Genomic DNA, 18,394 nt, shown 5'->3' on the forward strand with positions numbered 1-18,394 from the left:
ACAGCTATATAGCTAGTGACAGTACAAATCGTATAGTACATACCAATAGGATAATTAGTGAGTCCCTCCCCTCCGATTTGACGGAGGAATGCTCCTTCGTAGTTGAATACCTTGACGCAGTGGGCCCGATTGTCCGAGATGAAGATTTCCTGCTTGTCGTTGACTACGACGCCGTTGGGGAATTCTAGGTGCTTGGAGCAACCAAACTTCTGCAGGACGTTGCCCACTTGGTCAAAGATTAGAACGCGCATCACCTTGCACTCTACCACGATAATACGGCCCTTGTTGTCCACCGTAATACCTAAAACGTTTAATTACAAGAAAATGGTCTCGGCCAGTTTAGTATCGATCCATATTGTCACAGCGAGCCCTTTTGTATGAGATGGTGCTGTATGGTCGAAAAATACAATGATCTTTTTCTCGATAGCTTAAATTTACTTAAGAATGGTATTCAGCTACATACCACAAGTTAATATGCCCTTGTGCAGAATGAAAATAGCGTAGAACGTAGTATGACGGATCTTTGACAAGTCGCGAGAAAAGAAAAGGAGCTCACCTCGTGGGTGCTGCAGAATGTTGGCACCAAACTTGCGCACAAACTGTCCGTACTGGTTGTACACCTGAATCTGATGCGTAGGGCTGCGCTCCGTCACTATTATATCCCCTGACGTCTTGACTACGGACACGCGGTTGGGATAGAGCAACTGGCCATCACGTTTGCCGCATTCCCCGAACTGGAACTTAAATCGACCTTCTTTGTCGAATATCTGAATGCGATGGTTGTTTGTATCGGCAACAATTATATCGTTTTGGGCGTTCACGGCTACACCTGACGGCTCCGTGAACTGGCCTTCCATGACGCCGAACTCACCGAACTTGCAATGATAGATCATTTTCTGCCTTTTGAGTTGGGACTTGAGTGGGTAGATGGAGGGCGACACGAACTTCGAGCTTAAATCGACACTAGCAGGCGCTGTTGGCGGCGGTACACTAACTCCCATCGGAGCTGATACACCAACACCAACAACTCCAACCCCCATCGGGGGATCTGGTGTCAGCGAGAAGTCGGCAGGCGAAACGACACCAGGCGCGCACGATCCGCTGAAGATGTCGCCGCATCCCCCGGTTGACCATTTCTCATACGGGTTTATATCAAGCGATGTTGAGAATGGGCCTAGACTGCTGGCCGAGGAAAGACGCTTTGTCAGTGTTGATGAGTCGAATATCGACGGAATACTCGGAATACCTGGACTTGATGAGGTCATCGACGATGTTTGCGAGCCACCTGACAATCCTGTCATTGAGCCCATCGATGTCATTGAGCCCATCGAGTTCATGTTAGCTGGATTATTTCCGTGATTCATGGCCGAGGAGTAGATCGATGGTGAAGATGATACGGCCGAGATGAGCGATGAGGAAAGCGTCATTGCATGAGAGTTGAGCATTCGTTCCGCTCCAATTACACCACCAATTGGCCGCCCGATTGGTGCGAGTGGTTTTTGTTGAAGTGGTGCGGAGGAAACGCCAGACATACTGTTGCTGCTGACGGGTCCGGTGACCCCCGGCGGGCCGTTTCCGTTCCCGTTACAGAGTGGCCCCCCTGACGTTGGCGGGGTTGTTGTCTCCAGGCTCTGCTTGATATAGCCGAAAGTGTTTCTCACTCCAACCTGAATAGCCTGAAAGTTGGAAACAAATTCCAGATCCATATTTTGCATTGCGCTGTTCACGTCGGGCTGGTACGAAAGAATACTTTGAAACTTGTTGTCTAACAGCTGTTTGAACACCATCACTTCAGTATGAGATGAAAACTTGGTGAGTCGTTCAACGAACTCGGTCACACGGACGATTTTGTCCACAGTCTCTTGAACGCCTTTCTGCAGCATGCCCAGTGCCAGCACTTTGGCATTGTAGACGTTCTCAAGCTCTTTGAGCGTCTCTTGGCGACGTTCTTCGATCATAGAGCGATAAAACTGGAACGTGTCGCTCACTTCACCTTGGGCCTTCTGGTAGGCCATTTGCAGTCTCTGTTGTCCCTGCTCGGCGTTCTTGAGCTGTGTCTTTAGCTCATGGCTCTTCGAGCGACCCTCCTCAATCAGATGGACCAGTCCCTCAACATGTTTAGGCGCCACGTCCGTTAAAAGGTCGTAGTCGTGCAAGCCTTTGGGATGGTCAAGCGGTGTACATTCTTTGCATATCGGTAGGTTGCAAGTATGGCAGAAGAACTTGAGTGGCTCATTCTTATGCCGAAGGCATGACACTGGTTTGTCTGGCTTGCACCCGCTATCATTTCCCGTTTGCGCATCCTTTGAGCTCTGCAGTTCACCTAGGGTCATCACACGGTGACCCTCGAAGCAGTGCATGAACTGATGAGCCATGACGCAGTTGGGACATAGAAAGTTGGCGCAGTCGAAACAGCGAGCGATAGCCCCCGATTCTTTGCTCTTGCATGACGTGCACGATGGACTTCCGCCATCCAACGCCGAACTTTCGAGCATATTCGAAATAGCGTAGTCGCTCAGAAGACCTACTACGCCAGCACCCGGCAGCGCTGTCTCGACGCCACACTGTGGGCATTTCATTTTTTCGGGGCCCTCCTGCACCTGAAAAACCGATAAAGAGAAGAACGGCTTAGTAGTAAATTCAGGCCATGAAATTCTCCTATAAAACTGCGTAAATAGAATTAATAGATTATTATGATAATGTGCAAATGTAACCATAATAGAATCCGATCGGAAACTACATAGATGAGAATTATTGTCTGAGAATTGCGTAGCTGAATCGGCTAGAATGAGCATACCTTTTCTAGGCAGGGCTGACAAAATGTGTGCAGGCATGATAGCACCTTGGGTATGGTAAAGGTGTCGTGGCAGAGCCCACATTTGGTGCTCACTGTCGGCTGAGCGCCAGCATTTCCGGATCCGTTCTGCGCCACGGGACCAAGTGGCGGTGGACCGAGAGGTCCAAGCGAGGGACAGGAAGGAAGTGGAAGAACTCCTTCTATAGCAGGCGGGGAATCTCCGCTGCCGAATGTCGGTGTACCCGTCAGCGACGACGAAGGCGAATGTGTATTAGGTGAGGAACATGCGTTCGAGCCCATTGAAGGACTGCCGCCAAGCGATAGCTTCACCTGCAAATCAGTTTATCTCATCTGTCATTAACACGTTCACACGTTTTGTACATCTTAGCCATTTTCGGACCTTGCACTTTTCACTTTCTATATACCGCATTTAAGCGACACTTTAGCGAGTTTGCATCCACAAGTACCGCTTGACGCCCGGTTATTCTTAAAAAATTATTACGATTAAAGAAGGAAAATATTAAAATCGTCATTCGATCGTGAATTAATGAAATAATTGTGGCGATGGTCGTTATATTGAATAGGCATGATCGTCAGAAACCGCACTTCTAGAGCGTGGAAAAAGTTTATTCAAATATCTGTTTTTATTTCGATATAATTTTGGAAATTGCTAGCATAACAAGTACAGATTTAGACACTCCACCCTGCTCCACACTTGTGCATATATATATATATATATATATATGGTTGGCCACAAATGTTTCCGTAGCCTCATAGATATAGGCTCAAATATAGGCTCTCGAACAGTTCGGAGGCATATATATATATATATATATATAGTTTTAATTGTATTCTTCATTGAATTTCTAATGTGAACCGCTGATCTGACATGAAATACGTCCAGCATCAGTCGCGGTCATTTTCAACCAGAAGGTGCAATGACGTGTGCGAAAGGGAACGAACGTGTCATATAGGTAGCTTGTCGATGCCTTTAGATCGCAGCGAAGCGGTCGTTCAAATACATATTTATGCGTTATACATATATGTATATATACGTACATATGTGTGTATTCGAGTAAGGCATATATGAGTAAGGTATATATGAACGATAATTTCTCATACTAACCACGTTACGGAAGGGGATACATATTTGCACCGTATCCATCATCGATCGACATAAAGCCACTTTTGTTTTCTGTGCTTTGTTTGCTATCGGGTCACTGCTTCTTCCAGCATAGAGCTTCAGTACCGCGTTTCTGAGTTGTCCAACCTTTGTGGGCTTTTTCGTATTTGGGATCGCATGCCTCATATCAGCCGAGTTTTCCATTCGCTTACTTCATCTTTTAACAGTACTAAATAGCCATCAGAAGCTAGAACTAGCTCAATTGGCTTCTAAATATGTATGTAAACTGCAGCAGATGGTTTAGATCAGACACGTCTGAGTGGCCATCTGTCCTTACCGTTCTCTGGCCCACTTCGAATTACACAATGTTATTTATTAAAATAGTTTGATTCTATCTCTTCTTATCAGTTTCCTGTACGTTATCTTGTTAGCCTTCGCCTGTATCCATTCTTGTAGGCGGATTGGCCATTAACGTGCATGACAATGGAGATTCTAATTCCAAACACTCGTGACAACAAGTTGACAAAGGCGTATATCACTGTACGCTGGCTAAATCGCTTAATAGATACTTAAATATATGTATATATATGTGTGTGTGTGTGTATCGGTCGATCGAGCTGGGTTCACAACAGATTCAGTAAACGGGACCAACAATAAAATGTCTATAGTTTTAATTAAAATTGTAGCAATTGCGAAATATTACGATTGATTATATAAAACTGCCGTTATATCTTTGCTTGTGCAATAGAGAGAGATATAGGTGCATGTCTATATACCAAGAACACTCACTAGTACAATTATTACCATTGCTATGAGTAACAATTTAAAAAATCAATCAAAATGACGAGTATTTCACCGAGCGTTTAGCCGCGGCTATCGTCTATCCACTCGATTAGTTTATTCGTCTCTAGAGTGCTTGAAGACAACAAGCTTCAGGTGGCAGATTTTCGTTGTCGACCTTGTCTCTTTTCTAATTATACTACTACTACGGCGGAAAAATGAGAACACGTACTTGCATTTTATAGAACATATATGTATATATATGTTTTATAAAGTGTGCATATATACATGTTAATAGGAAAAATGAATCTCTACAAGACATCTCCTACGCAGTTCTAGCGGCGCTCGCCCCGCCGTGTCCCGCACCCGTTCCTGCTCTGTCTCAGCTAAACATGCATCCAGATGTAGCGACACGCATATACACTCATTCAAATCGCTGCTATGTTTTCGGCGAGTGGTTTTACTCAGTTACTATTCCATTTGATCATTTGGAGCCGCATAATGGTCGACAGCTACGGGGGGTATCAACAATAGCAGCTGTGACGACACAACAAACTCAACTAACGGCGATGGCTATCAATCATAGAGCTCCTTTTTAGCCTTCGATGTCTACTTGCGTACTAACAATTGTAACAACTGCGCAATTAGTACTGGTTTTTTGAGTAGGTTTCGGTCCCCGTGATGGTGCGGTGATAGACTTCGAGACACATCAACTGGTCTAGTCTTGAAACCAGACGTAGATACACTTCGGGTTCTACTAGGGACAAGCTATTCGAAGCAATACACAACAATGGTACCAGACGTGCAATTCCGAACGATCTAGTCGCCGATGGATACATGTATCCGCATTGCATTTAGATTAGGAGTACACGGTACAACCAACAGTGAAGGTGGCCTCTCGTGCCGTTTTCGCTATTCATAGAAGCAGAGAAACGCCGGCAGACAACGGCGAGTACACTTCAGAGCGTGCTTGTCGTAGTTCCGTAACGTGGTTTTCCGTCGTATCGCAGGTTGCCGCTTTGAAGAAATAATGGCAAGTGAAGTTTTTGTTAGCCGACCCATCGGCCTAAGTCAGTTGTCGTATGTCTGTTCCAGGACGTCTTCTAACTGGATGAGAACTCCTGTTGTCGAGGGTCTATTCCCAAAAGGTTTGCAGAACAATGCAAACCGTTTCTGCTAGAAGGCCGCGACGATGGCCACGCGTACTACACCACACCGCTGCTGACCCTGTCGTTTGCTCTACCGGTGAGCTTCCGCTAAGAGCGCGTTAAAGGCACATATGTACGGCCGCCTATAAATGACAAACTGACTAATGGTGGAACTTCCGATGGGTGACGCTTCCCGACAGTTTTAGTCATCAATAGGCAACACCAATCCGATACGCTCACACACACCCAGACCCAGACAAACAGACAGACACACACACACACACACACACACACAGCATATAGCCTTCAAACTGTTGGCGCCCACAGAACTTCAATAGCTTTTATGTGTAACTATGTAATAGCAACCAGACCGGGCGCGGCCCCAAAGGGAGGGCGGAAGTCGTCAGAGCTCGCCGCAGTTTTTGCCACCAGCTGCCGTCGGATCATATCAAGTTACCAGCGGCAGTAGCAGAAAACAACATCCCGAACAACCTGATCACGTCAAAAACTAACAACCAAGTCTGGACCCTATCTCCGTCGGCCTAAAGTTGGCCATGCCGCCTAGCTAGTTTCTAATTAGAAGACGTGCTAAGCGTGCTAGCCATGTTTGCTGCCCGGCAATAGTTGAATTAATCAAATTCGAAGTACGCTGATGGCTGTTACTGCTGGTACGGGCAGAACAGAGCTTGATGTTGAAGCAAACAGAGTTTCACTTCCCTTATCCCTCTCTGTCTTCGATGGCAGTCCTCGGTGGGCTACGGGGCACGAACCCGCCGCGGCAGCCTCGAAGTCAGCAGCAGCGACTTTCCTCAGCAGCGTATAGCGGACACAAGGCCAGAACCGCTGTTGGATGCAGAGAGGGTACTTTAGAGAAAGAACAGATAGACGTGGTGAAGGTGCTGGTTTTCGTGTCCTCCACTGTTGCTGTTCGGAGTTGCCATCAGAACCGCCATCTTGCTCCCCATTCTGAAAGGAAGGGTAAATACGTAGCGGCGTCTATAAACAGGAAACCCGGCGACAGGGCGTGAAAGGGCCGCATCGCTGACAGATTTCGAAGCAGCAAAGCTGGTAGGCAAACAGGCAGCCGGCCGTCTGGAGAATGGCACCACGAACGCCAGTGTAACTAGGATGACAGCGACAACAAGGAAAACAACGACGACGACAACGACCGGATCCATGGTTTGAGGACTTGGTCATCGTCGCTAACCCTCCCTCTTGAGCGGACGGAAGGCCGTCTAAGAGAGGGAACGGGCTGGCGGCGTCGTCACGAGGGCGTTGACTCCAAGGAACTGAACTCCTAAGCTAAACATTGAGCCCCCTCAACCCCTCCTGCCCTCGAATTTACTGACGTCAGCAGACATTGAGAAAATGAGTGAAAGCAATTCCTTTTCCAACTATTCCCCGCTATTACGGTTATCTCAATTCAAGCTTCAAATTCGTTGCCAGGGTCTCCAGTTGGGGGTATGAAATGCTGCATATATTATACCCATTATTCGTTAAAGATCTTCCTCGAAGCATGGAAAAAAGTAAGCGAAGGACGGTTCGATATTTGGATATATTTTCGTTTGTAAGGTATCAGGATCATTTGTGAGCTATCGGCATGTTGCGCTAACCTTCAATGGAGAACTAATGAAATAAATTTTTGACTAACTGGCCCCCTACCAGCTGAGAAAATAGCCGCTACAGATAGGTGAATATAGAACACAATTATCTCGGCTTGAAAACTCAAAATTCTTAATGAAATATGAAGGCCGGGTTCTGCTTTAGTCACTGCGATAACTATAGTTCCGCTCACGAAGCTTTACTGAACCAGCCAAAAAAGAATCATTTTTAAGAACCAGAGGTATATTAATATTATAATGATGAGAATATTATAATACTAATGTATAAATAAACGCACGTCTGCAGTCATCAGAGCGAATGGCTGTAAAGAACTCGTTCCTGCCAGTTATCGAAGTCAATTCGTTTTATTCTGTGGGATGACTAGCGACATGAAAGCGTTGGTGAGCTGTCTGGACGATTGGAGAGCATCGTCTTTGATGAGACTCGACAGAAGAGGTGGATCGAAGGATTTCAGTGCGCAGGTGAGGATCGCGGGTGCTCGGCCGACGAGATAATGCAAGAGAAGCACGACAGTTCCTGAAACGTACGTCCCGAAGGTGGTTCGACTCGCATGCAAGAGAAGCAACTACCTCGAATGGGTCCGAGAATAAACTCCCACGTCTAAAGGAAGCCGTTTTTGCATAAACGGAAGAAACAAAAAAAACTTGTGGCACGTAGTAAATAAAAAAAGTGGTGGATAAGCTATGAACCAGTGTCAACTGTGGTTATGGCTAACGTTTATATAACCGAATAATCGGCTAATTTTTCGGTAATTTTCCACTACATCAAGAGTTTATTCGTACACTAGGGTAATTCGAGTGATCCGCGATTATACGCCAAAAAAAGCTCTGCTGCATCCGGTTCCGGGATCGTACCCAGTAAAGAAAATGACCGGCGCTGTTGTTGCTCCGAAAGCATAACGCGCGGCATCCGTACTTAAGAATTGTGGCTGTCAAGACAAAACAGAGTGGCAAGCTCTAGTTGCGTTGGTACGCACTTGCCAGCCGGTATGCCCGCCATTAAAAACACCGGCCCCGCTCTATGCATGGTATATGAATTAGCCAGTCCTCGGTGGGTAGCGATAAGACGATTGTTGCAGAGTCTTTTTAATGGGAGACCTATGGATAAACCCTCAGTGGTATTCTGCTGGAATAGTCCTGCGAAGAATCAGCCAAGGCGTCTGTTTTTTGCCATCAGGGATACCCAGACGTTTACGCCGGCTGATTACGTGAAGTTCTCCGGACCGGGAGATATGGACTGACGACAAAAATACGTATGCGACCGCAACGTGTGCCGGCTTGTGGGAAAAAGCAGGGAAATTAAATAACTATCTATTTCATCCGTTGACCAAGGAATCTTCAAATTGGCCCTTGGAGGTAGATGGGAATGTATCCTATTAGACAAGGCGACAGTACTGATCACAACGAGCACTGCAAGGACAGCAGAATGTGCTTTGGGACGGCAAAAGGTCTGATTATGTAGTTCTCTTACTGCGAGATCGTAGACGTTCCCTATGGCACAAACTCGACCGGGATTGAGCAACACGTTAGATGGTTTCGGAAAGAGCGGGATTTCACCGGATACGCGCAGGACGGATCACGAGAAGGGTGGGATAGTGCAACGTGACGTCAAACTCGGCGCTTAAAGATATATACCGCGGAAAGAGATTATCCCGCCAGATAAGCGTGACCGAATTGTAATGATGAAAACATTAAAATATGAATCTATAAATATATACATCATAGTCCATGAAAGATCATAACTAAGCCTAAATATATATTGAATAAACACACAAAGACATTTGTGGTTATATAAAGAGCTAGCACCAGTGGCTGCGAAGCAACTATAACGTATATAATTCCATTATTACATAATTCCGTTGAGCCTTGGTTTAACACCATTCCAGCCTATTGAGCTAGCAAATAAAGAGGGAAGTTTAGTTGTATATTTGTTTGGCGCTAGCAGCAACGCCGCCTTACTTTGCTGGGGGTGCTGTGGTGTACACCCGGCTGTTAAGGCCGACGGACGTCTATACTTCGCTCAGCCCAAAAGGCTGGAAGTATCCCGCAGAGTGTGGTAATGTTTCAATACAACGGCACGCACCGCTCAGGCGGTTTGGAGGGAGCGGTACAATATTAGCGCACAATACACAAAGCTGTCTGCCAGTAAAATGCTTGTGGTGCCAATGCCGACGAAACGAAATTCCTGTCTGTTTAATTTCTGTCTTTTTACAAACAACTTTTACTGTAGTAGCCGTAGCGCCAGCCAGCCGAGCAGCTGTCCAAGCGAATCGAGTGCCGATTTACGCCATGAACTGGAGTTGTTTCGAGGGGCCAACAGAAGAATCGACGATGTTCCATTTTAAACGAGCGAAGCATGAACGGGCGCTGGCTGGTGGGCTCCCAATAGCGGAGGGCCATCGGCCACCGTGGTGTTCTTTGCAGTCGCGTCATGAACATTGAGCAGGGGACCCTTAAGGCAGTGAGACCTGCAGTCTCCTACAGTTTCAGCAGCCACCGACCCGACAGACTGATATGAACTGGTACCTCTCAGCACTCAAGAGCCGTACGCAGTGTTGATGTGACTCAAATAAGCCATGCAGCGCCTACACACGCACATCAGAGGCAACAACAACGAATCGCCGTCGCCATCAGAACGAAACAGGGCCCCACTACGAAGCAAATGAACATCAACATAGAATACCATCAACGGCACGGGGCTAGTCAAGCAAAGTTAGTCGGGTGTATTCTTTACATGTTCAACAATCAACAGAAATAAAGATACCAAAGCCATTTTTTGACTTTCGTTCAATAGCTATTTGAAAGGTGATTTGTCAATACGTCCAGCTTTGTCGGTAAACTGGACCAGATTAAGGCGAAGAATTAACTAAGTGGAACTAGTCAAAATAGGATTCTAAACCTATACGATACATGAAATTATATCTACCATTTAATAATCACGTGTCTTCAACATACGATACTTGGGCAACGACATCAACTATAGTAGTGCGGGGGCAAAACACTTCATTTGCTTTCAGTTCTGTTAACTGTGCTATGACGGTGTCATAAAAGGTCTTTTCCCTTTTCTCTTTCTGTAGTATTTTTTGTGTATCGTTCTCTTTAATTTTCATTCTTTCCCTTAGCATCTGCCTATCCGTATAATTCACCCTGCTTTCTGTTTGGGGGCAACGCTCCTCTTCCACGTTTTAATACGCTCTTCGTCATGCCTCTTCAAGTTGCCTAAGCTGAGCAAGTGACCGTAGTCGAGCTATAGCTATTTGGTAGTCCCACAGCCAATCTACTCCCGACTGCTTCTCGCATCTTCGAGCGCCAACGGCGGCAGCAGTCGGCAGATTCAGCCACCGATTTAAACAACTAAACAATGTACTGTGTGTGTGACGCTGGGCGTATATCTCTATGTATAATATGTATTAGAGAACTGGTCTTCTCCATCGTTATGTGTCGAAACTTGTCCGACAGCAGACGGACGCAGAAGGAACTGCACGTATTCGGTTCGATGCCCAACTCAGATTTTTGCTTCATCTTTATTCGTCCTTTTCTGCCTGTCTTTATTTCACTTTCTGGCTTCTCGATGTATGGCTGACAGTGTAGCTAGACGATGCGGCCGGCCTAACGTCATCGCCGACCTCGTCAGTATTACCTACTGCTGGAACGCTTCTGCTGTGCGATGCTCAGACGAAGCAGCTTTACATCGTCACCGTCGTGCGTCTCGTTTGCTTCAGCCTTTTTTTAGCTCACCGTTTTTTTGTTCTTCTTCTTTATATTCAGCAATCGTGTTCTCCTTCTTTTTTGCCGTAGCTGTTTTTGCGTCTACTTGTTATTCTGCTAGCCGGAGCAGCTTCTGCTCTCTTCTGTTCTTTCCAGTGCTCCGATCTTCAGTGCTTCGGTCGCTCGATGCGCCTGCCCATTTCGGTTTCTGTTTCAGAGCGGAGAAGCGTCGTTCCGCCCGTCGCCGTCACCATCGCTGCTGGCGTTTTTTTAACTAGCGATACACGGTACTGCTGCGAAACGCCACTGCAGTCGGCATCAGATGTTTGTACCCTCTCAATACTCGCCAACACCATCAGCATCACAGTCAGTACGGCTCTACGCCTCAGCTTCCACTGCGCCGACTTATAGCGCCGGTGACGACGATGATGGTGCCGCTGCTACAATGGCTACAGTCAGCGAAACAGTTCACGATCATCTGTATTGCAACGTGGAAGATTTTAACTGCCTGCGTCCCTGCTTTGCCGGAGATGCACAGTTCTATCAGCATTTAAACAACATCAGAACGCGTCACATGTGTCTATATACTAACGACCCCATTACAACATCGAGACTAAGGACAATTATGGCTACAACAACCGATTCCTTGCCTTCCGTCCGAGCGACTGCATGGAAAATGTCTGCCAGCAAGAAAAACGGCCCAGCAAAATCTCTGTTTTCTCAAGAGCAGTCCACAGCTATATGCCAATTCAGTGATCGTCATTCACTTACTACTAAAAAGGCCAACTCAGGCTATCTGCAGCGACTACTACTGAAATTAGGAATAGAATAAGGCAACTGTCTGGATTAATATTTCATGTATTAGTAAACAACCCTGTTTCTTTCCCGTTGGCTCACATCACCCTGAAGCCGTCTGATCAAATAAAGCACATACAAGTTTATTAGCAGTACTCGTAGAAAGAAAATCGTCCGACTAGGCGGCCTATGCCAACGCATCAACACCTTTTTGATTCAATAGACAGCTCTGACAGAAAATTTCTTCTCTCCAGGCTGAAATTGTTAGTCAAGAATTATGACAAATTGTGTATATGTTAGTGACATATGTTGGCGATAAATGCACCTTGATAAATTTAAGTCAATGTATCATTAGATTTGACGTTCAAAGCCCGTCCTTTCTGTGCCTACACTGCATTCGCTCGGCCATCTTACACAGTTATCTAAGAGTGTTATGTTGGGACTCGTATAGTTTCCTTCGATATGTTTATCTGACATCTGCGCTAATGCCGGATAAGTTCTCTTGAACTAAGTGCTGGTCATCGAACATTCTGTCGTTCACACAAAATGTATGATTGATTTTACAAACTGATCAGGTATCTACTGTCTTAGTATTATTTATAAATCATTGTGTTCGCTTTTATCAACCGAATCCTGATCAAATGAAGTCAGATGCCGATGCTGTCAGATGGACGTCTCAAAGCGCACCAGCACTGTGACGAGACACGAAACAGAGGGGGGAGTGAGTAAATGCGGTCAACGTCCCTGCCCTCGCCGTAAGACTTTCCACCTGTTTGCCTTTCTCTCCTATAGTTAACCCTCTCCTCTGTTTTTTTTGCCAAGGAAACACCACTGTGATTTAGATTGTAGTCGAGGAACCACTCCGGTGATTCCAGGAGCGGTGGACACTTCTACTACGCCAGCCACACGCGATGACTTTTTCTGGTTGTCGTTTGGCGTCGCATTTATATTAACGAACAACCAAAAAGAGGCAAACATAGTTCTATCAATATCTCCCCCCATCGAGTAAGTGTTCCATTCTTATAATACTCGCTCCTCTAACACTCCCTACAAATTACAGAAAGATATGTGCTTGAGATTACAATGACGACGCATATAAATGGTATCTAAACGCGTCCATTAAATGCTGTTGCTTTTTCCGATTTCGTGAAGCAGAAGGAACAGGCGAATAGTTTGGTTCATCTCACGATTTCCTAGCCCATAGCGGTCTGAATAGTCCTACTAAAGTTCGACACTGCGCAATACCCGCTATCCCTGCGAAATTAAGTTAGGCCCCATGGTCTTCTATTCCTGTTCCGCTTCTATGCTTTTTCTATAAAAACGGTACGGCATCTTACCCACCCGTATAATGAAGATCCTGCTGAAGATCATCAAGCTACAGCATTAACGTGAGCTTGCTATATAATTGAGGTCTATAGAATTAGTATGTAAAAGCTGTTTTGTAGGTTGTTAGTAATTAGTGTGTCATAGTGGTCATCCTCGACTGTTTCCAAACTGAATCTCTCCTCCTCGTTCATGATCAACTCATTGCGTTCTCTTTGTTTTCCCGACGTGGTGCTTGTGTCGAAAATTGAGGAGGAGGGAAAAGACGGCGACCGCGGGAAAGGAACACGACGGCTTTAGTGCTAGTTTGGCCCATCTTTTGGTTTCTATTCTATTTTGTTCTGAACGGTCGCCTTGCTCTTGCCTAGCCCAGTTCACATGCTGTTGGTGCTAGCAACGTTGCGGCGCCCATTCCCTTGCCTTTTTCTCCGCGTCCTTCTTGCGGCGACCGTAAAAGGCATCAGCAGTAACACCCCCCCCCCCCCCCCCCGCCCTGTAACTGTCAGCACCACCATCTACGGGCGGCACCCGCACCATCGTGTGATAACTGGCCATAGCAGTAACGCTCCAAACCGGTCTGCCAAGCTCGCCTGTGCGCAACACATCTGCCATCTACCAACCGTTCTCTTTCCCGCAATTCCACTCACTATATTCCCCTTTCTTGGCAGAATCCCCTTTGCTCCGCCTTCATTTATCCCCCTCTGCCATTCACCCCTCCGAACGAACGTTACCCCAATCATCCAGCCAGCCAACTGGCCAGTCGGACGGCCGACTATCGTTCGTCCCAATTTTGGCCCTTCTGTCGCTGCCTTCCAACTAGAGAAGACAGAAAGGCATCAGCCGGCTGTTCCAATACCCGCAGTAGCAGTCTAGGAAGAAATAGCGGGCGTGTAGCCGCGGGGTCGTTCACCTCGCCATCCATTGCCTCCCTTCCAGAGTTCCTATCTCAGAAGTTTCTCTTTCTAGTAAGCCCGCTTCGCTCTCCTCCTCATCCGCATCCCTCATCCCCCCCTAGTTATCCCGGTCTCCTCCCGACTCTTCCCCTTCCCTTTTCCTTCTTCCCCTTCACTCTCTCTCACTCTCCACCCCTGATCCTCTCTCTGCTACTCAGAGGGCATTGCCCTTCTTATAGTAGGACGAAAGCTAGACGAAAAGATTCGCCTACCTCAAGCAGCCTTAGCTGCTAGCCTTAGACGGACGCTTCAAAGAGTCAACATTTGCCTCTAACTTCCCAAAGCCAATCTAGCAAAGAAGAGAATAACTTTTTCCAAACGGACAAGCCTTAGGCCACTTTTCAAGATCTCCGGAGCATTCTGATAGGCCAACACTTTCAAATCGGCTTTTTGAAATGCACGTAATGTTGGGCAGCACCGAAAAAACATGCTCTCTTTCCTCGGTCGCACCTGTTGTATAATGCGTTTCGTTAGCGGAATTTGCACCAGCAATCCCCGCCCTTGCATAGATCAAATAATAGTTTTACTGTCAACCGTTATAATTGAGTATAACGGGACGTTGTTCGCGATATCCCTCACACATTTTGAGTCCAAAAACAAAAAAGTCATATATATATACAGATACATGTACAAAAGTAATAAATATTGCTGAAAATACGTATACCTGCATAAGCGATTTCACCACACCTAGTATGTTACGGCACGCCTAATAAGGTCGCGTGCATGAGTATTTTCAATCGAATCGACAGAACGTGAAAAGCGTGAATCCATTGCTTATATAACCTTATTCACTTTCCACGCAGTTGGGTTCTCCATGCTTTTACCCATTACTCGTTGATATGATGTAGGCAATTCCACTGCACGCACGATTGTATAGTTGTAGTTACAGTCGCGTTTGCGATAACATGATTTTCAGACGTGCTATAGAAAACGGTGCCTTGCCAATCTGGGACTGCGACTTCACACGGTAAAAGTATGTACAAACTGGGAAAAATATAAGTTACGCAACTTTGCCTTTTTTCGCACTTAATGAGAAACATCGATACACTAACTGTTCGACAACGGACCAACGCAGCTTATTTCTTGCCAATTTGCACACCGTTTTAATTACAATTTGTACTTAAAACCTATTTTCTGACAGCACGTAAAATGAAGTGCAACGTATCCGCTAAAGCGTAAACACACCCAGGCCGACAAAAGCACAGCCGACAATCTGACCTCAACGTACACGATAAAGGTATCGCGTAAAGACCCAACGGCGGCTGAACGTACTATACGGACTCGTCTATCCACACGAAAGCGCTGATCATGCTATTCATGGTGTTGCTATTACAATTACTACTTACATCGCCAAACTCCAATAACATTCTTCTAGCACGGGATGTAAGCACTGGGCGACACCCCAACAGGCGTATGCTGCTCGTGAGATAGACGGCAACTCCTTGTTTACTGCGTACCCTATAAACAGAAATGAGATGCCCTATTCGCCATGAAAACGCCAGCAACCATCTCCTCCGCAGTGACAACAACGACGACGACGACGACGACGACGACGACGATAATAATAACACTCACACTCGCAGACTGTCACTTCAATCACTGCACTGTCAAGTTAAGACGACTAGCACAAAACTATAAGTACCTACGTACAACACAATATTGACCTGAACTTTAACGCGTCGTCATTGTCATAGTCAAGTAGCGACCCTGCGACTGCTACACTCCTAAAAAGGTGCGTTAAGACTGCAAAACGAAACCTCACTTCTTTAGAAACTACAGACAGACCAACCCGACGGAACAGACAACCAGTAAGCCAAAGGGGATACATGTACTGTGTTATACCAAGTGTACTGTCAGACTGCTAAAGCTGCCGCTGCCACCGGTAGCAAAAGAACGCTAATGTGGCCCACCCCAACGAAGCCACGCTAGCGCAGGTACGCAGAGCACTACTACGAAAACCTAGGATAGCGTCGAGTGAACAAACGAAGGAGTCCCCCTCGCGCCTGCCCTCAGGGAGCGGGAGTCTGCCGCCCGCCCGCCTGCTGATACTTAGCCAGTGGCAGCGGGCTACTGTGTCGGACGTTGGGTGGGGTGGTCGACCAGAGGGAGCGGAACGGGGACTCAAGTGGGGGTAGCGTCCCTAGTTTCGCGCATGCGCAATCCACAAACGCGCCAGATCCTTCGTCTCATCTCATCCTATCGCACCATTACTGCGGAGGCCAGCACCGCAACCATCAACTTTGAACAAGAGTAACATATAAATGGGGTGGAGGAGACGAGGAGAGTGGGTAATACTAGTTGTATCCTACACTAAAGCGATCGTTGCCAATGGCGCTACAGTTGCCTCGGCTGCCGCTGCCGCTGCCAGCAGCGTGGAAGAAACACAGCTGACCCTGAAACCATGGCCAAACCCCACGCTTGATGGCAAGGCTCTGTAGAGGGGAGGGGGGTATGGTAGACAGAATACCGTTACTGATGAACTACCGTTGAGTAACGTGGCTCACTCTATATGTGAATGAACTACTCTGTCAAATAGTTGTCACGGTTCTGACACTTAAGAAAATTTTCCACGCAGTCTCGACGCTACGGTCATGTTTACTTGTATGGGACGCAGGCCTAAGACTGTTAGTAATTATCGTTAGCTTTCTTGATATATTCTTTCTTTCTGTATGTTTGGCATTTTCCACTCGAATAAACTAATTAAAAGGTTGACACGTCTACATCTACAGTAGATTCCAACGGATGAGAGCGACGTAAACAAGCGCGGCTGAACATAGCGGACGTTCTACAGCACGGTATCAGCTATTCATAGATAGACTAATCGCCATGTCAACTCAATCTAATTTTATCTCCGAAGTTTCGGACTACGTTAGACGTTTTGTGTTCCAAATTTGTCGGCTTTAGTTTCACTTTTATTTGCAAAGCTGAAAAACAGCGATTTAGCCATAATGACTGGTATTTTAAGCAGAGCTGGCTATCGCCTCTAAAACGGCTGTGCTAGGGACCAGATGTCTTCTTCTGGGAGTCTGATGGGAGGCACCCAAACAACAGTCGGAACAACGGCCTTACGAGCCACAGCACCGACAGAATCAAGAGTGAGCCGTCAGGGCTACACGGAGGGAGCGAGGAGACTAGATACATACGGTCGCTTGACTGAGAAGTAGGGTAGCGCATGAAAAGCATACGCTCGCAGTCAACCGATAAGCGAACATGGGAATGACTTTGAAGACGTTTGCTTACGGTGTCGAACTAACCACTACAGATGGCCGATCTAATATTCGGCGGCCAATGTATGATAAATCCATTTTTTACCTTCATAGATACAGCAACGGATGGTATCCTGATAATCGTCATCAATGAAATGGACTCGAAGAGTCCCCGAAATCACATCAAACTCCACTCGTCCTATTCATAGTGTACACAACATAACGCACTCCATAGCGTTAGCTTAATTCCTCAAAGCTCTTCTTACCATTAAATCCGTGTCAAGATGGCTCATCATCACAACGTCCATGACGAACTTCCCGCCCTGTTCACCGTTGAAAATATGCACTTTGTCCTTGCAGTTACAATAGTAAACGACGGAAAATTTATTTGACTACAACTCGCTCACTCATTCAGTTCACTTGACCTTCGTTCTCAGTCTTCGCTTTTTGCTTTTGCATGGCAATAGGGCATCAGGACATAACTGATTATTGCTAGCTTGATACACTTGAATTTGTTCTTGCGCATCATTTGGCACCGCCAGAGTAAGCGAGAGCTTTTCAGAACATCTTACATATATATACATAAATATATATATATTTTTTTCCGTAGTTATTTAATGTTGTATACGACTCCGGTCAATTGCGAGCTTGGATCACAACCAAAGTTTAGGGCGAGAGAAGCAGAACGGGTCAGCTTTCCCTTTTCTTTCTCCTTGCCTTATTTCAGACCTCTCAAACTTAACGTAGATTCAACCACTAGAATTGCTATCACTCTTGTAATGCAATATGTAGCCATTAGAGTCGATGTTATTGTACTGTCAGTTATTGTTTTTATGATAATAATGATGATGACGGTGATGATATGCTCGGTGTGCCTGTCTGGTATACCACATCAACACTATCGTTCGCCTGCGGCAGCCAGACTAGACGGGATCGTGT

The 18,394-nt window shown here is 46.2% G+C and overlaps 1 protein-coding gene across 3 annotated transcripts in view; it reads right to left on the reverse strand.

Annotated features, from left to right (window-relative positions):
- brat (tripartite motif-containing protein brain tumor) overlaps positions 1-18,394 on the reverse strand; it is a 72,427-nt gene that overhangs the window by 13,370 nt on the left and 40,663 nt on the right. For all 3 annotated transcript variants that reach the window (XM_022833796.2, XM_022833797.2, XM_022833798.2), the window contains 3 exons: positions 2,798-3,127; positions 557-2,600; positions 44-301 (listed from right to left, as the gene is read on the reverse strand). In XM_022833796.2, the coding sequence (XP_022689531.1) occupies positions 44-301; positions 557-2,600; positions 2,798-3,127 (2,632 nt within the window). The remainder of the gene's footprint in view (positions 1-43; positions 302-556; positions 2,601-2,797; positions 3,128-18,394) is intronic.

Source organism: Varroa jacobsoni, unplaced genomic scaffold, assembly GCF_002532875.2.
Source record: "Varroa jacobsoni isolate VJ856 unplaced genomic scaffold, vjacob_1.0 scaffold_479, whole genome shotgun sequence".
In the NCBI taxonomy this organism is placed as follows: domain Eukaryota; kingdom Metazoa; phylum Arthropoda; class Arachnida; order Mesostigmata; family Varroidae; genus Varroa; species Varroa jacobsoni.